General features: G+C 41.1%; 1 protein-coding gene across 2 annotated transcripts in view; it reads right to left on the reverse strand.

Moving 5' to 3' along the window:
- Positions 1-16,637: 16,637 nt before the first annotated feature.
- LOC144828311 (GTPase IMAP family member 8-like) overlaps positions 16,638-25,827 on the reverse strand; it is a 67,142-nt gene continuing 57,952 nt past the window's right edge. For both annotated transcript variants that reach the window (XM_078686399.1, XM_078686398.1), the window contains exon 6: positions 16,638-17,471. In XM_078686399.1, the coding sequence (XP_078542525.1) occupies positions 16,789-17,471 (683 nt within the window). In that variant the 3' untranslated portion in view covers positions 16,638-16,788. The remainder of the gene's footprint in view (positions 17,472-25,827) is intronic.

Here is a 25,827-nt window from a genome sequence, read left to right on the forward strand (position 1 = left end):
CTAGAAGTGAAGAAATATATGAACATTATACTGTTCATCCTTTGCATTCTAAAGAAGTAATGGGGAATGTAATTGACTTGTTTCAAATGAAAGCAGCAAAAGGAAGTCCCATTAGTGTATGGGAAGAAAGTTTGGAAGCTCGTTGTTTTCCACAGTTATTTCCAACAGGTCGAGGTGGACGATATGACGATCGACCAGTTCAAATTCCTGCAGCTGAATACCGGACTTTAAGATTATATACTGAAGATCCAAGGTTTCGTCAATGCATTCCGTATTTGTTTCATCTACTGTGTGAAAGTGACTTGTCTGGGCTTTCTTATGCAGTTAATCATATACTGAAAAGTGGAGCACATCTGCAAAATGTTTCGGCGAGGGACTTTATGGAGAAAGTCAATCTGCAAGACAGTATTTTGGAATCTCAGCTAATCAATCTCATGGCATGTCAGCGTGGTACAAACGAGTATTGGTTCCGTCGTCATGGGGAATTGAAATGTATGATAAGAAACTTAGGAACTCCTACATGGTTCCTCACTCTTAGCTGTGCTGAGTATGCATGGGTCGACTTACTTCAATTTCTACGAGAGGCAAATGAAAATATACAAAATATAGAATTCAAAACAGCTGGAGAACTGTGTTCTTTGGATCCAGTAAATGTATGCAGATATTTCAATCATAGATTTGAAGCTATGCTGTCTTTTATTACCAACAAAAAAAATCCTCCCCTTGGAGAGGTTTTGGATTTCTTTTGGAGGAAGGAGTATCAAGCGAGAGGTGCTCCTCACATACAGATGTTGTTATGGATTAAAGATGCACCCAAATTTGGAACTGATTCGGATGACACAGTGATGAGTTTCATTGAAGAATATTCAACATGTGCTGTTCCGAAAACTACTGAAGAAAACAATTTAAGGCAACAAGTTTTACGCTTTCAATCCCTACGTTGTGGAAAGTACTGTCGTTGAAAATTCAGAAACAAGGACCAGTTCTACACAAAATGTCGTTTTGCGTTTCCACGACCAGTGATTTCTAAAGGAAGAGTAAATAATTTGATGTCTTCTCTGCGACATACTGTGACGAGGAAATCACCAAAAAATACATACAATTTAAAAAGAAACGAAGAGTCCAAGTATATTAATGACTACAACCCAGTGATTTTGTCCATGTGGAATGCTAAAATGGATATTCAGTTCGTTGCTGACAACTCTATTGCTGTGGCTCGATATGTGACGTCTTACATCACAAAAAAAGAAAAGACAGAACTGAAGGAAATGTGGGAGGACATTTCACATGAAAAGAGTATAAGTAAAAAATTATACAGTTTTAGTCTGAAGATGTTGTCGCATCGAGAAATTGGAGCATATGAATGTTCTGATCGGTTATCATCAGCAAGTCTCTATGCCAAATCTAGAACAATCATTTGGGTGAGTCTAGGTCTTGCTGCAACACAAAACCGAGTTTTGAAAGCCGTACAAGAAATTGAGTATTTGGCGGAGAAAGAACCAAACAGTACAGATATTTTGAAGACAAACATGTTGGATACATACTAGCCAAATAGAAGTAATCACCTTGAGAACACTTGTTTGTATGAAGTTCTGCAAAATTATAGTTATAAGAGGAACATCACAGAAGATATCAATAATGGAAAATATGCTGTCATTGGGTATGAAGGATGTCTAGTGAAGCAGAGAAAAGGCCATTTGATTAATCATCGAAAATTAAGTTGCGAATCTCCAGACAAAAGAGAATTTTACTATTTAGCTCTTTTGCAACTCTTTAAGCTATGGCGTACAGAAGAGGAACTACTTGGAGATTTTCTCTGTTACGAAGATTCTTTAAATGCAACCAAGGATACCATAGAATGTCCTGTTTTTCCAAATTATCTGCAAATGTTGAACGAAGAAATAGAGCAAGAAGCCACAATTGCTGAAGAGATTGCTAGAGACAGTTCTCAAGACAGTCAGAGTTCTACTTCATTGAGTCAGGATCCACTAGGAGGACCAATTGTCCAAAATGAAGCTGCCACTGCCATGGATGAGGTGGAAAGAGGTATGGAACAAGCTCAAGAGGATGTAGTTAACTTAGAAGATTTAGTAAAGCAACTAAACGTTGAGCAGAAAGTTACAGAACAGATTGAACATGGATTCAGACATGATAAAAAAGAGTGCTCATGTACATCATTTAAGCCTTTCCGACTGTACGTAAGTGGAGAAGCGGGAACAGGAAAAAGTTTTCTGATTAAAGCAATTGCAACTTATCTGCAGAAAAGGACTGAATCACCGCTGTCTTGTGTTGTAACCGCTCCAACTGGACTGGCAGCACATAATATTAAAGGGATTACTCTACATTGTTTACTGATGCTGCCAGTTGAGCATGATAATAAATTGCATTACAACAAGCTATCTGGAGATGCGTGTTCTGAAGTTTCTAGAGTCCTGAAGAAAATGAAACTTCTTATTGTTGATGAAGTAAGCATGGTCTCAAATCTAATGCTTGCTTTTGTGCATTTGAGAATGCAAGAAATTCTTAGAACAGAGTATGATGTGTTATTTGGAGGGAAACACATTATTGTTTTTGGAGATCTACTGCAGTTGACTCCAGTAAAAGGACAACCAGTGTTTCAAATGCTCACGCATGAAGATACCAGGAAGTCCCTTGGAAGCATTGGAAACGTTAATATATGGTTACATTTCAAATATGCAGAACTACTTCAAAATATGCGACAGGCAAAGGATGAAGATTATAAAAATATTCTACAAGATGTAAGAATCGGAAAAGTAAGTGAGCATGGGAAAGAAGCTTTACATGCACGATTAATTTCAAATTTGTATCCAAATGAAAATATTCTTCCAGAGAATATTTCTAAGAAAATTACTGAGAACAAATCTGGGATATGTTTGATGCCAACTCTGCAAGAATGTTCCATCTTCAACAACAAAATGTTAAAGTTAGAAAATGAAGAGATTGTGAAACTGGAAGCAATAGATAAAATAGAGCATATGGGAGCAACAATTATTTTGTCAGAAAATTTTAAATCAAAATTGGATTCATTAGAGAAGAGTATATCTAAAACAGCTGGTTTTGAAAAGACTCTGAATGTGTGTTTAAATTGTCGTATCATTTTGAGAAGGAATTTAAATGTTGAAAGAGGTCTGGTAAATGGAGCAATGGGTCATGTTGTTGATTTTGTGAATTACAGAAATAGAGATGGAATTGAATTTTTAAAAATTAAATTTGATGGCATTGAGCAAGTACAACAAATCAGTTGTTGTTCTGCTAGATTTTTGCTTGTAAAAGACTTATATGTTCGCCGAAAACAGTTTCCTGTTTGTTTGGCATATGCAGTGACAATTCATAAATCTCAAGGTTTAAGTGTAGATAGTGCTTTGGTGAACATTGGAAGTTCTGTGTTTAAAGAGGGTATGGCATATGTGGCATTATCATGAGTCAGAACTTTATCAGGATTGTACTTGATTAAGTGTGATGAGACAAAGATTTGTGCAGATCTAGATTGTGTTAAAGAATACAATAGGTTAAGAAGAGAGTATGCTCCACATTTGCCTCAATATCCTCTGTTTGAAAAACGTGTGGTAGGCCGAAAAAGAAGAAATGAGAATAATTGCAGTGAGGTAGTAGCAAAAAGAAAAAAAGTAGATGAAACTGAAATTGTAAGCAGAAAGAAAAAGGATTCTGTTGAAGATGTTGTTGGATTTCAGTTTGAAAACAGTTCTGGTGTCAACTGCTATGCTAATGTAGTGGTTAATGTTGTTTTTTTTCTTCAAATTTTACAAGAACAGATTGTTGAAAATCGGGATCAAAGATTCTGCGGTTTATTGAATTCTGTGTTTGAGAAATGTAGTAGTGATAGAGCACAAATAGAAAGTGTTACAGAAATTCGAAATGTTTTAGACCATTGTTCTGGTCAAATAAAATTTTCACAGAACATTCAGCAGGATTGTCAGGAATTTTTAATTTATTTTGTTTGGTGTTTTGGAAGATGAAGGTGTAGATGTAGAAAATGTTTTTAGCTTTTCTTATCAATGGCAGCATGACTGCGACAATTGTAGTTTATCAAGTACTACTAGAAAAGACATGAAAGATTTATATCTTTGACTTTACCAGACTGCAAATCAGTGTCATTTAATAATCTAGTTAAAGCAGCTGATCATAATATGGTGTGTACCCAATGTAAGTGTCCAATGCTGTCTACATTATTTATATAAACTTATGGTCAGTATGTCATTTTAGTGTTCCAACGATGTAGACCTGATGGAACTAAATTGACAACTTGTATTAAAAATTTCGTGGCTTCTCAGTTATCAATTTCAGGAAGAACCTTTACAACTGTAGCTATTATTTATCATGACGGTCCTTCGATAACATCAGGGCATTATACATGCTACCTAAAATGTCAAAAAGGTTGGAGTTACTGCAATGATACTCATTTGACTTTCAAACAACGTTTGCCTTTTGACTTAAAAAATTCTTACCTAGTGTTTTTAGAACCAAAATTTAAGTAAAGGTATTTGTCCTATGAAGACGGGAGTAGTTAATAAAAGTTAGTCTACTGTTTAAAATTATATTGTGAATAAAAGTGATCAACATAATATAAAAAATCCAGTTCTCATATAGGTACTGTAAGTGGATCTTATAATAAGTGATATCAGTATTATAGGACATTTTGAACATGAGTGATCCAAAGATAGGAATATGAATTTTTAAACATCGTGAAAATGTTGTATGAGCTTTTCTTTCAGAACATCGGGTAAACGGTAATTTCAGAGTTAGATTTGAGTAATTTGAATACATACTGATACATCTGACACTATTTGGCCGTAAGGAAAGGTGAAGGAATGAGCAAAGAGTCATGATTTAACACAAGGAGGAAATGAAAATATTGAGATATATTTCAGATGTTCTTAGAGCTTTTTTTAAAGAAAGTCGATGAAATGGAAGTTTTAGAGAACAGCAGAGTATTTTCCAACGAAAAGGACCTTCACGATCTACTATTTGGCCTCAAGGAAAAGTAAGTGAATCAAAGATTAGTGTACATATATGATTTGTAAGTTTATATGTTTTTTTTAAACACAATCTTTTAGATTGTGTTTTTTTTCCCGCTGTCATATGATGAAGAGTTTGAACTCACTGTTTTTAGTGAAATTCAATATATTCTGAGAACAGCAAAAATAAACTATCTAACATGTTGTATAAGTTATTCTATAGTTTGTATTGTGTAATTTATATTGTATTCCCATTGTCTCACACTCACTTTCCTTTTTCCACTCTTTTTCAGCTCTCTTTACTCACTCACACTGCCTTTCTCTCACTCTGTTTCATCCCCGTTCCTTTACTCCACTTCTTCCACAACCCCTCAATTCCATTTCAACTGTCTGCATCCCGTCTCTCCCTTGCACCACTTTTCAGCTTTCAGTCTCTCTACTTTACTTCCTTTTTCCGTCTTTTCCTCCTTTGCTCTTTTACTAATTCCTCTTTACTCACTCACCTCTTTTGTCGCACTCTGTCACTATAACTCACCCATTCTCCCTCACTTATCTTTCTTTGCTTCTTTCTTTTGACCTCTTTTTCATTCACTACCTCTATGTCCTCAGTCCCTCAGTCTCCTTGTGTTATGCTTACTTGTGTTTATCTACCTTCTATCATTTCTCTTACAACAACTTCACTGTTCCTCTGTCATCATTCTTCACCGCAGTTCTTTTACTCCGGTTCCATTACTACCCCGCATTTCCTATCTTTCAGTGTCCTTCTCTTTACTTTCATCACCAAATCACATTGTCTCTGTACCACTGCTTTAGTCCTATTGCCCTTTCTTTCCTTCTTTTGCTCCCTTACTCATTTTCCTTTCCTCACTCATTGTACTCCACTTCACTCAGTCCTTCTATTAGTCCATCTATATACTTAATTCCTCACTCCTTTTCCTTCAATCCTTCTATATTATCCTCACTCCCTTCATCCCTTCATTCTGTGACTCCCCTTCACTCACTCTCAGTCATCTTCCATTTCTCTTTCTTGTAAATGGATCCTAAATCAGACTCCTTACCCTCTCACTCATTCCCCTTTTACTTACTCCTCTTTCCTGATTTAGTTTTGCTAACTCACATTCTTTTAGTATCTTACTTACCTTCAGTTCATTTTTCTCTTCTTCTCTTCCTCTCTGTCACTGAATTTATCTGCCTTACTCTTAGTAATTTGCTCTCCTTCTTTTTCAATTCTTCTTTTTGTCCTTCAACATTACTTTATTTTCCTTTCTGTATCCTTCACTCTTGCTTTATTTCTTAGTACACTTTTATGATGTTTTACCTCTAGACCTGTCTCTTCTATTTTAAAATATATATTTTACTAATTATAACTTATTTTTTCTTCTCTCTTTCACAGATACAACGTGTAGTAAAAATATGTAATTAAGTTTAAATTAATTATATGGTAAGTGAGACTAAAAAAATGTAGTTTGTCATCACCCTTTGCTTTAACCTCACTACCTTTCTCTCACCCTACCTCACCCCTATTTCCTTACTCTGCTTCCCTCACTTATTCTTATCCTCCATGTTTACTTATCTTTTCCTTACTTTCCTACCACATTCACCTTCTTTAAGTGCCCCTGCTCACCCACACTCCGTCACTTACCTTTTTTTCTGGTTCACTTAGTCCCTTTCTGTCACTCTTTCCTTTACTCTCTCTGTTCTTTCTCTCTGTCACTCCCCATGTCTTACCCTTATTCACTTTCATCCACCCTCTTTCACCCCTCTTTACTTACACTCACTGCTCTTTTCTTTCCCTCCCTCACCGCTGTTCCTTTTCTCTCGTTCCGTCACTACCCGTCATTCCTCATCCTTTACTCTCCTTCCTTTTACTTTCATCACCCATTCAAATTTTCCCAGAACCTCTGCTTTAGTCTTCTTCCTCTTTCTTCTCTTCTTTCGCTCCCTTATTCATTTTCTTTTTCTCAGTTACTTCCTCTTACACCTTTTCTCTGTCTTACTATCTATTACACATTCCCTCTGTGTTCCTCCCTCTACCTCTCTTTCTCTTTACATCACTCTCTCTGTCCCCTTTCCTCATGCTCACTCCTTCATTAATTTTTTTTTTTTTTTTTTGGTGCGCTAACGGTATGCGCCCCGGTACGCGCACCGGGGCGCGCCGGAAGACTGCGCTTACCGGTGCGCTCACCGGTACGCGCACCGGGAGCGCTCCAGGGTGAAAAAAATAAAAATAAAAATATGAATATACTTAACAAAAAATTGTATTATATTAATATACAATATAGGATTCATTTTTACTGACATAAAACCATTGAAATTCCACGTTATAGTTAGTTGGACTCACTATAACTTGCGCGCCTGCAATGCACTGCTGATGACGTCACATATTACATCACTCATGACATGGTCAGTGACATCACTCATGACATCACTGATGACACCATCCTTGTGACAGAGTGACAGACCTCCTTCACTGTAAAGTAACCCTTGAAACACATATTCAAAAATAGAAACTAACATTTTCAAAAAAAATGGAGATACCCATACCAGTTACAACAACCAATTCAGTAATTCCACCATCTATATACACATCCATTCATTCACCAACAGTTCTATATAGTCATTCATACATATACTCACTCATCATATGTAGTGATACACCTATACATCCTGTAACACACCGACAGTCATCCAAAAGTTACTCACACACATACTCACACATGCAAATAAACTATTGAACATCCATTTATTTGCCTATACAGCTATACACACACTACCACCTTACTTCTAAGGAAACTTACACATACTTACTCTCTTAAACAATCACTTATAGAAACACATACTTATTTAAACAAGAACTCTTTCAATCTCGCACTCTCACATATACTCACTTATATACATCAATACTCACCTATACTAGATTAAAACATATGTAGTTCCTGATAAAGACACTAGTGAGACAGTCATTCACTCCCTAACACACACATATACACACTCATCCACCCATATATTCCTGCACATATACTGTCTTAAAAACATATACAAACAGTTAGTCAGTCATTGATGCATCTATGTGCTAAGTAACACCCCCACCAAACCATACAGACACTCATACTGTTACTAAAAAAACATCTAATAACCCATATACACACACATGTAGGTACTCACCAACCCATGCAGCCACTTATACACAAAGTGAAACACTGATACAAACATTTAAATATTTAAACAAAACTCGCTAATATATGTATTCACTAAGATACACTTAATAAGCCAGTTAACCAATCAATTAAAAAAAAAAAAACATCTATTAAGACACTTATTTAAACATTTATTCTTCCATCGACCTTTACAAATACATATATAAAACATATTTATTTTTCAGAAAGACACACATTCACTGGATGGTGTCATCAGTGATGTCATGAGTGATATCACTGACCATTTCATGAGTGATGTAATATGTGACGTCATCAGCAGTGCATTGCAGGCGCGCAAGTTATAGTGAGTCCAACTAACTATAACATGGAATTTCAATGGTTTTATGTCAGTAAAATTTCCAGCTAACTATAACTGGTGTGAAACCTATGGTTTTTTCAGTGAATTTACTAGGTTTTTTAAATGCTAATTCCTAACTATAACTGGTGTGAAACCTATGGTTTTTTCAGTGAATATTGTATATAATGAACTTCCACCTTACAACAGAACCGTGTGCATTACACAGCTAATCCACAAACACGCCACAGTGTTTGTTCATGGGCCAAACTCTTCGTCTTAATACGTATTTTTTGTAATCTTATTAGCCAGCAACCAGTAATCAGAAACCCCTTTGTTGCCATAATGGGGCCCTCTTTCTTAAAAAAATCATAAAAGCGGCCCACTTGTGTGCTAGGGCGCGTCACAATCATCACGCCGCAGCTATTTTCCCAACCGGTATCAAATTCTGGGTTCCAGCCTGAGCGTCTCTCACAAACCGCGAGCTGGTAACGCATCCAGACGTTCCCGGTTGCTGAGCAACGATATGCCGATCATGTGACTACACAGTCACTTCACGGTGATTGGCTCACTCAAGGGCGTTACCTCCTGCCCCTCCTCTGACCACGCCTATCCCGAAAACGATCCCCGCCTCGTTGCTGTTCAAACATATACGGCGTCCTGGCCCCGCTTCCACATCTTCGGGGTCCAGTAGAGGGTGATGCAGGTACACTGAGGGTGCCGAGTGTCAAGGGCGTGAGTAGTACCTGTGATTCAACGATCGGCTCACCACTAAGCTAAGTACCAATTCTAATGTCAATGACTCACTCTATGTCTCTTTACCCTTTTTTTTACAAACGCGCAGGGTGTGCCAATTACGTTCCCACCCCCCTCCTGTGACCCATGGTGTTCTTCCTTAACACCAACAAAGTGAGACATTTTAACTTATTTGTTTTTACGCAATCGATCTGCACTATTAATTTGATCGCAAATCGGAAGTTAAGCTTCCGTTTTTACTTTATCTACACACCTAGCTCGTACCACGCATAGCACGTAGCACTTCCTTCTGAATAGCAGCTAAAAACTCAGGGGCTAAGGTGGAGATAACTATATGGTTATATTTCGCCACTACTGTCTCTGAACCACATTTGGAGCACTATAGATTTACGATTACCATCAGAACAAATACTAAATGTATGTCCTGTTCTACATGTATGTCCATGTCCCCTTTATTTACAGGTGCAGAAACCGCAAAGTTGAAGCCTCCTAAACCAGGAGTGATTAGGGAGACATTCCTTTTTTCCTAATATTTTTTGAACTTTTTCACTGTTTTCCTTATTTTCACTTTCACGTCCCAGGTAAGGGTGGGCCTTAGCGCGTCCATACCGCCAGGGTTTAAAACACACTTTTAGTCCTGAAGAATTGCCTGGTAAAATTACACCATTTCGTGGCAAGAAACATGTCGACTGATATCTAGGAATCTACCACTCAAATAAATGTGGACTGCTTCCATACACATAGATTTTAATACAATGTCTTTAGTGATCATAGAATAAAGTTCCTTTTTGATACACCACAGACAATTTTTAATACCCTCACCACCCACTAGTTTAGTTTGCACAAACACGTCCTAAATCTCACTAACCTGCTCCGCAGTAGACCTGGCATTGTAGCACACCAAAGAGACACTCGGTCTCTTTGGTGGAGCCCAATGATGAAGCATGTCATCACCAGGTGGTGAGTGAGGGCTTTCTTTAACGTCCCAAGTGAGGCCATTCCCTCCTTTTTTTGCTCCCTAATGTGGTTTAGTATAACCATAAGACACTCTTTGCTTGTTTATTGATCATAACCGGGGAATAAGAGTGTCAGTCTACTCTCCCTACCTCTCTCTTTGTTTAAAGGGATCAAAGGTAAGCCACTTGAACATTTGTCCTAAGTATCATGTGGGTGGCCATTCAATGTTGCATTGATGTTGTGCGATTGACATGCAATATGTGACACAAAGGGACATAACACATCGCCTACATGCATATTTCATAAAAACATGACACATATGTGTATATACACCCATGAATAAGTTGTGCTTATTATTCTTCAGTGCACCAGGAACTCAGTTAGCCAGTAAACCGCTATTAGCACATCGCAAGCTTAGTAGGAACATCTAAATATGTTTGGCACAATCCTGCAGGCATGAGGATGATGGATTACTGTCAGCCAAAAAGACCACCGCTGTAGAAGTTCACTGCATATTGCTGCAACATCTAAATATGGTGGGTGGACTGCGGTCAGCACACTAGAGTACTTGGAACAGCTGCCACAGCAAAATGACAGTAGCCCCGCCAAGATCTAAATCAGGCCCTAAATCACTTTTTGGTTCTTTTTCTCTTAAAGCCAAGCAAGTCTCCTTAGCAGGCTAGGTTGCTGTTCAACGACGGCAGCTTGCTTCGGGGAGAGGCCTCAGTGATTCTTGCAGGTCTTGGTTCTAATCGTTGATAGCGAAGAGCTTCAGTTAGGCTACTCTGAAATTCAGGACAAGTCTCGGTTCAATACCTCCAGCTTGACTCTGACGACGGGTTGGGCAACTTACTGAGATTTTTACCAGAAATTCTGCAATTAATTCCAGAAGGTCATTTTGGGGTCTTGGACAGTGCACAGTACCTGTCAAGGTTCCAGAAGCTCTGAGTTAATCCTTGGTGAGTTGGGACTACATTTCCCACAACGCACATGGTCAAATCCTTAAAAGTCCACGGGATGCTGGCCGGCTGACCTTGTCTCGGTGGACTTGATGAAGGTGATTTCTTATAGCTCTTTTGAACCTGCTGCTTTCAGGTAGTATGCTCCTTAATCTTTATGAAACCAGCAAAGTTCACTTTCTGAACCCCAGAGTGTGCACCAGGTGCTCTCCTTATGAGTTCAATCCACTTTGGGTCTCTCTTCCCTTGATATTACCAGGCAGGGATCTGAGTTGCTGGGCAGCTCTCTCATATTTACTCCATTTTCTGGGCTGACAAGAGATTAGGACACCCCTAACAAGTGTGGTGCAGGGTGCCGCCCTTTCTAAAGACAACTTCTTTACAGGTGTGGCATATTTGTGTCCCAAAAAGTACTTCTCAAAAAATATCAAAATGGAGAAAATCTCTCCTGGAGCTTCAGGTCTGGCTAACCCAACCCATAGGTTTTGGCAGAAGTTTCCCTTTACTCCCCTTCCAGGCCCTCTCTTAATTCACTTACATGGCTCCATCTGGCTGGGGGTGCAGGAATTGAGGGTTGGCCTGATTCATGTCTTTAGTGTCTTTCTCCCTATAAAGACCAATTTAGCTACCCAGTCCCTTCTTGTCCTGGCTCCTGCTGCTGCAGATCTCCTCCTACCAAATTGTCTCTTTGTCTCAGCCCAGGCCACTTCACATCTAATCAAGGGAGCTTGTCTCAACTTGTCGAAGTCTGTCTAATCAGAAAAGGCTGCTGTAGGGTTGTTTATAGGTGGCCTTAGGAACTCATGCTAAAACTACTTTCCTGCAATAGCTACAATAAATCTAGCCTTGACAAGTTGTTGTATTTATTGTAACTACTATTTTGACACTTTGAATGACTGCCGCTCAAGTAGAATGTCTACTCGAGCTTCAGAAAGAAGCAACTTCCTCTTGTGCTGTGCATGGTGCCATTGCAGCTGATTTTCCAGCGTGGGAAAAACACCTAGCACTAAAAATCTGAGCGAATGGCACATCCTAACGCACTCCGCCACTCACGGAACTCTGAAGCAGTGGAGTTTTTGTGTCACATCACAGAGTTCCGCGTTGGTGGAACTGTGTCCAGGCCTAATCATTGCCTGTGAGTTACTAAAAATCCCTCAAGCGGGATCTGGGGCATCAAGGCATTGGAAAAAGACCGATTTTGCTCTTTACACATCATACACTCAAATGGAAATAAGAAAAATAGACACTTAACTAGAAACATTTATTAAAACAGAGTAAACCGTTTCCCAGCACATCAAAAATAACCACAAAGGATACCATAAAAACAATAGAGAGGGTGAAATGTAATTTTCTGTCCATGGAATCTGCAACATATCGGTTACTCCACGTTACTCTTTAGCACACTGTTCTGGCTAATTCTGCCAATTGACGCATGGGGGAGTTTGTCTCCTGTGAGGATCCAGAAAATGCAAGCTGGCAAATGCAAGGGAGATTTGGTGTTTCTAAGCAAGATTTTGGAAAGTGGTCGGTCACGGGCAGTTGTGAGCAGCTGAGGTCAGAGAGCTGCTATTCAAGGAGATTTTCTGCCGCTCGAGTACATTTTCTACTCGAGCGGCAGCAAAATTAACTTGATTGGATGTGCTTGCTTGTGCAACACATGGTGCTGTTCGTGCAAATTTCCAGCACTGCTCTAACTATTGGTGGTAAAGTGCAGTGTTTGGTGCATATTTCTCACCTGTTGGCGGAAGCCTACAACTACAATCAACAAACAATTATTTAAGGGTTCAGAGGGAAGTATTTAAAGACCCGGGCACAGTTATAACCCCCCAATACAAGTACTAAGAAACAACGAAGCCTACAACCCCTAGAAGAGTTTTTATTGAACTTTGAGGACTCCCAAGGAGGCAAATTCCACAATTTCAAACCCCTCTTAAAAAATAACAAGAATGCACGTTGCTGACAACAATAATAAAATGAACATTTCAAACATATTTGACATGTCATCTAAAAAGTTTGTAACACCATCACATCTGCTTGAATGCATGAGTCTAGGAGAGCATGGAGAGTAAAACTTGCAATCAGGATTTCTTAGACTGCATACCTTGTTCACAGCAAAAGCTTATACGAGGTGTGAAAGTAGTGTTCCCTGCGAAAGGAAAACCCACATGACAGGATGCGTTCTTTCTCCTGGACTCAGCTTGCTATCTGCCTTGAATGCAATGTAACATCTTCTTGGTGCATTCACCACAGTGAAGACTATCTCTGGCAGTATCACATGTGACAATCTGGATAAAGGATCTCTTCTGACTAATGGTTAGGTAGCATCCTTTTTATATCTTCTCTTTCAAGGATTGGGATTTCTGACTTAAGTTCAGAAATTTCTGACATAGTTTATTTGCATCAATGTATATTTCACAGGCATTACGTGAAGATCATATAAGTTAAAGGGACATCAATTTATACTGCACTATTTTGGCTATATGTCTATAATTTATTTTGTTTGACTTTGACATTGTTATACCTATGCAATTGTCTCAGACTGATATCATATTGGGTGTTTATATCTATGTAATTGACACTTTCACAGTTCTTGACCATAAGGTGAGACAATATCTTTGTTAATGGCAGACATGACAGTGATTCTGCATACATTGGAAGAATTACAGCCTTCAGTGCTTGTTTAAGATTTGCAACATGTCTTTTTAAGTCATTTAAGTCTGGTATTGTCATTCATCCATTTTGGATTTCTCATAAATCTTCAGTGTCAGCATTCATTGTAAGGCTTGATATATTTTCTAGACCTCCCAAAAAGAGTAGAGAGTACTCTAGACCTCCTGGCACCAAGAACTTAGTCAATGTTGTTCACATGAGACGTAGAAGCTGTTGGCATGGAACCTCCAACAACCAACTGAGCATCTCATGAGTGCTTTGAGTATTTGGTAATGATGAACCTGATGAAACTTCACAGGAGTAGTTGTAGAATTCCAACACTCTTTCATCATGGGTAGACACACTCAAGAACACTAGGAATCAAGGAATATGTTCTCTCGATGTTATTAAATCAAAATACTATCTTAGTGCACAAAATATGATTGCTAATATGATATTTAGTGGTATAATAAATGCTAATGATATTTATGTGCAGGTAACAAATCATAAGAAAATGTAGCATTGTGTTGGTATTGTACGGTCTTTCTGCATCCTCCAACACCTCCTTTTCCTTGGCCAACTAAGTTAAAGTTAGCACTGAAAATGAGCCTATTGTAGTATTATAGGTGCCTCACAACAGAATACTTTTTTGAACAATGGTAGCAGTGTCCACTAAAGAAACAGCATTTGCTGTTACTCTGCCCATGTTTCAGTGTGTATGTGCTCTTATAAAAACACTTCATTTCATTGTATTTACTCTGTTTTCCTGTTGTTCATCATCTTCGGAGCAAACAATATTAATGCTCCTCTAACCTTTCCCCTATTTGCAGTCTGTAAAATATTATGAAAATCTATCAAACCTTTTTCATTGCTCAAAAACAATAACAAGAAACGCAATATACACCATGTGAAAATAAAACATGAATACGTTCAGGCAAGCTGATGTATGATGCTGCAATGAAACAGATACTTTTGAAATATTGGCATTTGTGCACTTGTATTTAAAACAAAAAATACATCTCTTAAATAAATTAACATACATAACTCAAAGGGGGATGCCCAAAAGTACAAAAGTAAATGTAAATGTAAATTGATACTTGTATATCGCACTACTCACCCGCCAGGGTCTCAAGGCGCTTGTACGAATACCACTGTGGAACCCATCCTGGCTTTCCCTGTGAGGCGTCCACTCCTGGGCACCCCCAGGGTGGAGGCCAGGCATCCTTAGCGTTGTGGGGGCCGTTGTGGAGATTAGGCAAGCTATTGCCCAGAGTTGCAGAGTGGGACTCCATGATTGGAATAGGCACCGAGGCGAGAATTATCAGGTCCGTGGAATTTTGAGCCCAAGACCCGCCGAGGCGGGGAATTGAACCCAGGTCCCGGGCTAGACCTCTGCATCAGGGTCTGCCGCTCGAACCATTGAGCCACACTTTTCCAGTGTGAGGAAGATTATATCAGGCTGACTTCGGTCCCTTGGTTCCAGAATGTTTTGTAACACAAAGGTGTACCCTTGATGGAACTGAAGCGGCACTGCTTGTAAAATGCACCTGGTATGTTGGCAAGACATGATGTGGAAGCAAGCAAAGCACCGTCTATTATTTAAGCACTGCTTGGCCCAGATGTATCTAACTCATCAATTCATTTGTGGTTTCTTGTGTAATGCATCTCAATCCATTGTAGAGTACTAGAGGGTGCACATTATACATGTCTGTATTAAAGGTCCATAAGCAAAGTACAGAAAATTGGATCATATAATAAAAAACCTATGTGTGCAAGCAAGGTAAAAACTGATGTGCAAAACAGGATATTAGATGGGTGAGGTTGCACGGTGTAGTAGCTTTGATGGACATGAAACCTTGAGTACAGAATGTGTTAATGTGAACTTCAGTCCATCTCAGTATCTCACGTGGGCACACTACCCAGTTTTCCATGTCAAGTGGCTCACTGTGGAGTGTGAGAAGTGCATGTGCTGGTTATCTGTGATATTCAGGTAGTCTGACAGTTACAGAACCAGTAATATCATGGGACAGGGCAAGATGAAACTCCTTCTACCCACAGGCTGGCATGGGAAGCCTTGATAATGCTGAATCTCTGGGGGATGAGTGGCTCACCAACTTTACTTGAAAAATTAGGGGGCACATGGAGGGGGAGGGGCAGATGTGTTGAGGTCTGTGCTCACTAGGAAGATGACACCTGCTGAATCTGTAATGTGATATGGGAGCATGGGCTGCACTGGCAACACTGGTACATGTATGTATTGCACATCGGAAGCTGACACTAGACTGGATGGGGCCAGAGAAGCCCCGGTCCAAGCTGCTCATAAGGCATGGTGGAGTGGAAGTCTAGGCCTAAGATAAGAGTAATCCATAATTCTGCCAACGCTCACACATATGGCAGACAGCTAGATGGCACTCCCCTGCCTGAACTATTCTGGTTGCACTATGATGAAAGGCTGTGTCCATGGTGCTAGGCAGCCTGCCTGTGCACCAGTGCAGAATGGAGAAAGGGCTATTCTTAGCAAATTTGGCTCAGCTCTGTACAGTGGAGGGAACACATGAAATAGAGATAGAATGAGTGTCAAAGAGAGAATGACTGAGAGAGCATGTGAGATTGAGAGTGATTATGATTGTGAGAGTTAGAAAGTGAGTGAAAGTATGAGGATGAGTGAGGGTCAGTGTTCAAGAGTAATTGTTTAGCATTACTAATCCATACATTCATGATTCAATGTGTTGATGTCACAGCTCATGACAAAGAATGAAGCTATACAATAAATATTTCAGTGAACGACATTCATAAACGATACATGTAGGATCTATCACACAAGATGTAAGTAATTAACCAAATATATTTTATTCATAAGTATCTCATGTGATATACCTTTAGATGGTATAGTAAGTGTGTCTGTGGCTTTGGAATGGTTCGCTGAGCAAAGACCATAGCTGCAGGTTGCTCAGGACTACTTTCAACACATGTACATCTTATTTACTGTTTCTCAACTTCCACTCAGTAGTAGAGGAAATCCTTTTGGAGAGCCCCCAAGCCACCCTAGTCTGCCGCAGAGTGCAGTATCTGTTTCCATTCCCTTCCACCATCTTGTCTACCCTCTGAATGAGCTCCCCCACCTGCTGCTCTCTCTCTGCTCCCGTCACTCGGTTGTTGAGGGCACAGACCCTCCACCCACAGCTCCTGACCAGCTCTTTAAGCTTCTCTTCAGCTTCCTGCACAAAGGTTTCTATAGTTTTACCCTCCAGGTCCTCTCCCCGTGTGAACACGATCACTGTGAACTGTAGCGCCTCCTCCCCGAAGAGGCGCTGGATCCTTTGCATGGACCCCTGCTCCTCCATGGTGAACCGTCCGGCCTGGAGCACCAGGAGGAGGGCGTGCGGGCCGGGGGCGGAGAGCTGTGCGCACCGCCCCATCTCTGAGGAGAGCTCCTCGTCAGGGACTGTGAGGGAGAGGAAGTCAAGGGTGTCCACTACCACCAGAGGTCTGCCCCCCCACTCCCCCTCCCCGCTTTGGCACCGTCTGGTCACGGGCACCGCTGAGGCAGTGGACTCAAACACCTTCTTCCCCAGGAGGCTGTTCCCAGTGGCGCTCTTCCCGGCTCCGGTGGTTCCAAGGAGGAGTAGCCTCAGTTCATCTGTCCATCTGTGACGACCATCTGTGGGAAAAACATTCAGAAGTGAGTCAAGCACTGGTCGGGAGGCAGATATCATTATCCAGCAGTAAAACACTGATTCACATTTCCCCTCCTGGAGCTCCTTTAATTGGAGGAAGTAAGAACTGTTGGTAAGTGCAACTATTGGGGGTTCACACATGTGTTGTGGGGTACATGACAATGTCTGGAGCTCAGCTCGTCATGCAGTACACTGGTCGTGTGCTTATGATGAGCTGAGCTTGTCATGAACAATGCAGATCTGGACCTTTCAGCACCGGAGGGAAAAGCCATAGCAGCCAAGGTGTTAAAGGTGACACCCCTACCGCAAAGCAGGCCCAAATCCTACCAACTGCATAAAGTTGAGTCAGTCACCTATGTACTGGTGGTATGTATTTGAATCTCTCACCCCTCTCAGCTCCATTCCAAGCTAAAGTGTATCTACCAAAATTGCATGCGTATATCTTTTCTCAAAAACACAATGGAAATTTTACTCATTAGGACTGCACAATTTTGCACTGTGAACTACGTAATTCTACTTAGGCCCTCATTACAAATGCTTTTGAGGAAAATGTGATATCTATTGCACATGTTAAGTTAAGAGGGAGGGTCTCAATTTATCCAATGTGATAAATCGCTTCAATTGTCTGAAAATAGGACATAAGATGCAGCTTTCAGTGTTCTCTGGAGCAAAACCTGCATGTGCTGTTATTTACAAGGCACTAATCCCCCAGCTAAGTTTTTCCCAGGTACATTTGGCAAATAAAACCTGTTGAAATTTACCTGGGAAAAATGTTGTGGTTGTGGGGCTTGCAATGTGGATATGTGCTGTACCAGGAGCTACAATACATTTAGAAATAAACTAGGTCAAACAGAATCGGTGACAGTAACCACTTATGTTCATATAATACAACATTTTAAGTATAGTACAAAGGTGGGCACTACAAACAACAACACTTAAAAAATATATCTCCAATGTTTTTGAAATTGATGGTCCTTTTAAAGCTGTATTGAATTCTGAATGACTAATCATTACTCCACAGCCCACAACATAATTAGGATATCTGCAAGTGCTGTGATATAAAAAAAAAGCAACATAACTGATGCCCTTCTGTTGTTTTTAATCTTTTATTTGTAAGGGTCTAGAATAAAACACTTTGTAAACTTAGCATTGCTTGAAAACTGTTTAAGTTAAATATATACATTTGTGCTCTACATTACACAGGCTACATGATATTTTATAGTTTTGCAGGATTGGGTTAGCTATTTTATTGACCCCTTAAGGTTGCAAAGGTTATGTTATATTATGTTATATGATCTTCTATAGCGCACGGCTGCCCCATCAAAGGGGCATCCCGGCACTTTCCAGAAAGGAAAGAGAGTACGCCACAGCAGATGGAACAGTGGTAATCACATAACGTAACCGTCTAGCAGAAGAGATGGGTTTTATGGCCTTTCTGAATGACAAGAGAACAGTTATACCACGAATCCGGAGGGGTAGGGCATTCCAAAGCTTAGCTGCAAGGTACCGGAAGGAGCGACCTCCCATATGGGCTTGCTTAAAACGGGGGACCACTACCAGATTCTGGCCCTCCGAGCGGAGAGTACGTCGAGGCATGTATGCGGTCAGGAGTGGGCATACCATGGGTGGGGAGGTGGTTTTCAGAATTCTGAATGCGAGGCATAGGGTCTTGAAATGAATCCTCTTCTCCACCGAGAGCCAGTGGAGTTTAGTGAGAGTACTTGCTACAGAGTGATGACGGGGGAGACCTGTCAAGGCTCTCGCTGCTGCATTCTGAACTCATTACAGCCTTACTTTCTCCGCCTGGTTAACCCCTAAGAGTATGGAGTTTGCATAATCCAGCCGCGAATGGATGGCAGACTGTACCACGAGCTGGCGCATCTGGGGATCGAAAAACTTTAGGATCGGCTTAAGGTTCTGGAGGATCCCAAAGCACGAGACAGCAACCTTTTTAGTATGGTGGGTACAGTTGAGAGAGGAGTCTATCCAAACTCCGAGGTTTTTCACCTGACTTTTAGGCTCAGGGAGCTTGCCAAGGGTCTCAGGCCAACTTTTGTCTCCCCAAGCCGCTGCCTCTTTACCTACAAGCAAGACCTCAGTCTTGCCAGCGTTTAATTGTAGGTAGTGAGCTGTCATCCAGCTGGTTATGGCTGTAAGGCCCTGTTTGAAATTTTGCGCACTCAGTCCAGCTTCATCCCTCGGTGTCACCACTAACTGAGTATCGTCAGCGTACGATACTAATGATAGCCCCCATCTCTTGGCTACCTCAGCCAGTGGTAGGACGTATATGTTAAATAATGTTGGACTGGGTGCAGATCCCTGGGGCACTCCCTGTTTGATCAAATGTTCTTTAGAAAGGAACGGAGGAGTGGAGACCCGGAATGACCTTCCAGACAGAAATGTCTTAAACCAGTCCAGGGCCTGCCCCGATATTCCTACCTCCTCTAGCCGAAATAACAGCACCTCGTGTGAGACCGTATCGAAGGCAGCACTGAGATCTAATAGTATCAGTGCTGCCGTCTTGCCGGAATCTAAAATGGTCCGGAGGTGTTCTGTCACACTCAGGAGTGCTGTTTCGGTGCTGTGGCCTGCACGGAAGCCATGCTGGGATGCGTCCAGAGTGGTATTGGATGTAAGGAATTTCGTCAGAATGGTATTAACGTGGGACTCGGCCACCTTAGCTGGCCAGGGAAGCAGCGAGATAGGCCGATAGTTCTCGGGCAGATTGGGGTCGAACGTTGTTTTTTTTATAATTGGGGAAACCCATGCCTGCTTCTATCTAGTGGGTATGATGGCAGTGGTAAGAGAGGAGTTTATGATGTCCCGAAGGGGGTTGAGAACCGTCATGTCTGCTGCTCTAAATTGCGGTGGTTTTAGTGGGTCTGCAGGCGAGCCTGATTTGACTTTTTCACAAAGTTTGAGAAAGTCCTCTTGACTCAGCACAGGTATATTAGTGAGCTTGGGATTAGTCTTAGTGGCTGAGGCATTGAAACATAGAGTGGCTGGGAAGGAGTTATATATTTTCTGAATTTTATCGATGAAGAAGATGCCAAGTTCTCACAATGTGTGGGAGAGGTATGAGACTCCTCGACAGCTTTTTTTGCGCTGAGATCTTTTAGTATTTTAAAAATGGTTTTAGAGGGATTTTGACTAATACCAATTTCTTTAGCATAGTATGCAGCTCGTGTCCTACAGATGTTTCTGTGGTAGTTTTTTTGTACCTGGACATATTGAGCCTTAAGCGCGGAGTCATAAGTCTTTCTCCATTTCCAAGGTAAGATGCCTTTGTTGGAATTCAAATACAAATCCATATCTGGCGGGCTTTAGAGTTGGTTGAGTGACTGGAGGGTCAAGCCAGGCTCGAGACCGATGCCTTGCTCTGGCTCACCTTGAGGTACTCTAGGACACTTAAAACTGAGGTTTTGTATTGCCACTCACACTCTCATGTAGCAAGAATTAAAAACAAAGCATTGACCTGTGATGTAAAACTGGAGAAAGTAATAGCCTTCTAGTGTCTGAAATTCACAATGCGAAACCAGAAAAACTGAGTTTAATCCCAGCTTCCTTGTTTGACTAAATACTGTCATCCTAGGCAATATTTAATTCCACCATACTGTCTTTTATTTATTATTGCATATGGCAGCACCTTGAAATACGTGAACACTGTATAAAACATCTTGCACTAGATTTACTTGTCTAAAGTGCTTCTACATGTATAATAAAAACCTAGGTCACTTTTAGAGTGCACATGACAACTGTCTTACCTCTTGGGACTAGATGTAGGACCAATTTCTGCTGTAACCTATGTACGGATATTTTACAACCGCTATTGAGGTTGCAAAACACTAGAAAATGACCACCCTCTTTAAGAGGGTAGTAATGGAGTTGCAAATGGGAAGGGGTCCCAAGGGGACCCCTTCCCCTCTGTGACAGGCTCTGAAAATATTTTTTAATGGAAGGCAGTGGTCCCAGGGCTGCAATAAAAAAAAAGTGCTTTATTTAAAAGCAGTCCCAGTCATGGTGGTGTGCTGAGCCCAGTGGGCCACCATACCTGGGAGGACCTGCCAATCCCAATGGGCTCAGAAATTGTGGAGAGCTCATTAATATTCATGAGCCTCGCAATTTGCGACCACATTGGGAATCGCAAACAGTGTTAAGCACACTGTTGTACATGCAAAATAGTGCCTCGCAAATTGCGAGTCGCAAAAGACTCGCCATTTGCAAGGTGCTATTTTGTGCGTCATACATCTGGCCCTTAGTAGCTTATTTATGGGAATTTGGCATAGGGCAGTGCAACAAGACACCTAGCTGTGCTGCTGTACGCCAACTTGAAAGGGCAAGAATGCATCTAATTTTTGCAATGTGGTGCATTCCTGTAATTTCACCCTGCTCTGATGCTGTTTCTGCAGCCTAGCGCCAATGCAGGCAACCTTGCCCCATGGTGCAAGGGTACCTCAGTTGCATGCAGAATTGTTTTGGTGCAGGTAGGGGCACCTTTATGCACAAAAACAATGCTAATAGGTTTTTTCCTTTTTCTATGTGTGCTGCAGAATGCAGCACACATAGAAAGAGGAAACAATGAGAAGAAATGAACATATTTCTCCTTGGTACGCATACGGATTTGGCACTTCACCAGGTTTATATGACTTTGTAAATCTGGGCACCATCAAATTCCACCCATAGAACGCCTCTGGGGCGCAGAGTAAGGCGACATAGGGATTTGCGCTGCATCGCCTTAGTCATGATTTATGAATCCAGTCAAAGCAATGCAAGGTGGCTTTGCATGGCATATAAATCAACATGAGAGTTACTTATCCAAAGTATGTACGGCAGGATGTCGGAGTGCATTACATCACACACATATAGAGACAATGACTCATAAATGTGAAAGTCAATATATAGGAAATGTTACTTAAGACATTGAGGGCAACAAGATATAAGAGTCAGATGTATTCAATACTGGTTGGCAGTGGCATAGTGGGGGCAGGGCTACAGGGTTGGTTGCTCGTGGTGTGATATTCTTAGGGGTGCAACATTTTGAATGAAAAAAATATTTGTGGTGGAAGTGACCCGAGTCTCTTCGGTGCTGTTGTCTGCAACTGCAGGTTATTATTCTTGCCCGCCTTTCCCCGCAGAATGGCTGCATAGAGATAAGCCCTCATGCATCTCTCATGGCCTCGGGCAGGTAGGAGCTGATTGCGCTGCTTCCTGGTGGCATGAGAGCAGCGTAGCCCAGTGGCACAACCGTCTAACATCTCTTGTGGTACCACAGTGCCGTACAAGGATTTTGTTTGTGCTTTTCAGAAGGCAGAAGGAGTATTTCAAGCTTGAGTTCTGCGCTTGCTGCCTGACATCATGGGTCAGATTGAGATGGTGGGTTGAGTCACCCGGGGGTGTGGCATCCATTCATTCTTTCATCCTTTATTCAGTCTTTCGCCATTCATTCTGTTCTTCCATCTGTGTGCCCATTAATATCCAAAACTATTCAACCATTTCCAAACCTATCCATCATCTATCTTTCCATCCATCATTTCACTCATCCATCCCTCCATCCACGGTTTCACTCATTCATCCATCATCCATCCATCCTTTCATCCATCCATCCATTCATCCATCCACATCATGAGCTGAGCCTTTGTATGCAGAGCCGCAGACAGAAGAGGCCCATCAAGAAGTTCACCATTGGTGCAGTTCCTACAGCAAGGAGTGAGGCTGAGGAGGGGTCACTACGCCCCTGCACATAGGCAACCTGAACACTTGGAAGTCATGAGTCATGCCTGAGGTGACTGTGACATGATGTTGTTTCCAGGGCTTTAAGTGTGTTGAAAAAAATTGGGGGTCTCTCCAAAGGGCGTGTCCAATGTAATTAAGGGTGTGGATTAAAACAGGGTAGCTAAAAATCTGTGCTTAGCACAGTGTGTTGCCTGACTGGTTTTCTGCTAGTTCTGCTATTGCATACAGATATATAATACATTATACCTAAAACAAGCCAGGACTATTGGCTTTGTCAATGGTTGTTAGTTGCATAAAACAAAAAAGCAGCAACTATGGCTTCATTGTAGAATATATTGACAATGCTTCAGTTCCAAAACGAGGAGACTGTGAAATACCCATAATTCCGTCTTTTTAACTTATTTCGCTGGCTTCTATACATTAAATTATTTTTTTTTTCAGAGTTTTATATAGCACGAACAAGACCCGAACCGAATCTGGTATCAGGGCGCTTTACATAGCACCAGTTACGGTACATGAGAACACACACACATTCATTTTAGGCACGGGGAGATTAAGTGATTTGCCTAGAATCACTGGAGGTTTTTGGCGTTGTTACCGAGACTCAAACCAGATCCCCAGGTCCGAGGTCGAGTGCCCTACCCGTAAGGCAACTCCTCTCCCCAAATGGTTTCTGACCATTCTTTCATTTTGTGAGGTGCAACATTTTTCTTTATGTACTGTTCAAACAGAATTCCCTGCTCTAGACCAAGGCTGGAAGAGGCCAACACTATGATGTAACAGCCCAGACTGGCCCATTGTCATTCTGTATGTGAAATTCTAAAGCCGCAGATAGAATGACATTGTGCGTTTGGTGCTGGTCTTGTGCTCAGAGGAAGAGTGCAAAGCGGCCACATCAGGGAGTTGAAGCTTGTCAAAAATGCCCAAAATTATGAACTGAAGGCATCCGTAAAAGATATCATCATGGACAACGGACGTGAGATACAAATCAGGGACAGTCCGTGAACTTTACCGATGGTTGAACACCCTATTTGAAGGTCGGGCTGGCAGTCACCAAATTCAGTCCGGGCATTCCAGCCAACGGCAGATGATGGAGGAGCTGAGGCCTGTTCTTCCCAACAGGTGTTGTGTGCCTAAAGGGCCTCTCACTCGAATCTATGTCACTCTCGGCTGATATCAGCTGTTCGTGACTCTTTCATAATGTTCCACTCTGTAAACGTGTATATACATACACATGTCACCTTTATCATGCTAATTCTGATCTATTTTTGCACTTTCATGTTGAGGTGTCTTATATTCAGCCATTCTTTGCTTTATAATGAATTAACTAACCATACGTAGTTGTCTGTGGTTATTCTGTGGCAGAGAATTTCTTGTTCATTGATTGACAAATTAACACATGTTCTCCTCTTCACGCTTTGATGCTTAAAGTTATAGTTTATGGCTATAGCTTATAGTTACAGAACTATTGACCCGGCCCTTTCAAGCCTGAGAACAACATTTAAGGGGATTTGGCTCAGTCAACTTGCTGCTAAAGGAAAGGAATGTGCTGTATCTATGGCACATTCCTGCCCTTACAATAAACAATCAATTATTCGAGGGTTCGAGGGAAGTATTTAAAGACCTGAGCACAGTTATAACCCCCCACGCAAGTAATAAAAAACAACAAATAACTGTGGGTCTAATGATCAACTCAGGACATTATATGTATGGCTGGCTATGTGTCTGCTAGTACTGTTTGAATAGGAGACAGACTGGACAGTTAACCACTGTGAAAAATGTCCATCAGTTACTCGTTCTTAGTCACCCAGTACATCATCTGGTCTACTCCACAGTAGTTTGACCACCACTCTATCCCCATAGATATATATTGGAGATAAGTAGTGTGGGATGGATGTCTGGTAGGTGTTGTTTATTCGTAACTGAGAGCAGTGCATAAATAATAAGTGAGAGAAAAAAATATAAAGTGTAAGATTGGATAGTGCATACAATATTCACTTTATTCTGGGGTCATGCACCTCCAATATTAAAAACAACAATAGTGCAAAAAAGTCAGGTGGTTCAAACAAATACCTTCTGACTGGGTGATCTGGTCGACATGTTTCTGCGGACTATGGTCAATTACTATACCTGCCGCTTCCTCAGGACCCATAAACTTAATTGCTACTGCTTATGTGATTAAAATAATAAGTGAATAACAGGACATTTGTAAACAGAAAAAAGTGTCACCTGTACACTTCCATTTCCTCCTTAATTTGTAAGGGGAATTGCCTCACCTCACCTGGCAAACAGCTCAGGAAAACCTCCCCAAACAGCCCGGCCGGCTGCCTGGAGTACCGACGGAGAGAGCGGTGCTTCATTTTCCTGAGCTGTTTGCCAGGTGAGGTGAGGCAATTCCCCTTACAAATTAAGGAGGAAATGGAAGTGTACAGGTGACACTTTTTTCTGTTTACAAATGTCCTGTTATTCACTTATTATTTTAATCACATAAGCAGTAGCAATTAAGTTTATGGGTCCTGAGGAAGCGGCAGGTATAGTAATTGACCATAGTCCGCAGAAACATGTCGACCAGATCACCCAGTCAGAAGGTATTTGTTTGAACCACCT

The sequence above is a fragment of the Lissotriton helveticus genome, chromosome 4_1 (assembly GCF_964261635.1).
Source record: "Lissotriton helveticus chromosome 4_1, aLisHel1.1, whole genome shotgun sequence".
NCBI lineage: Eukaryota > Metazoa > Chordata > Amphibia > Caudata > Salamandridae > Lissotriton > Lissotriton helveticus.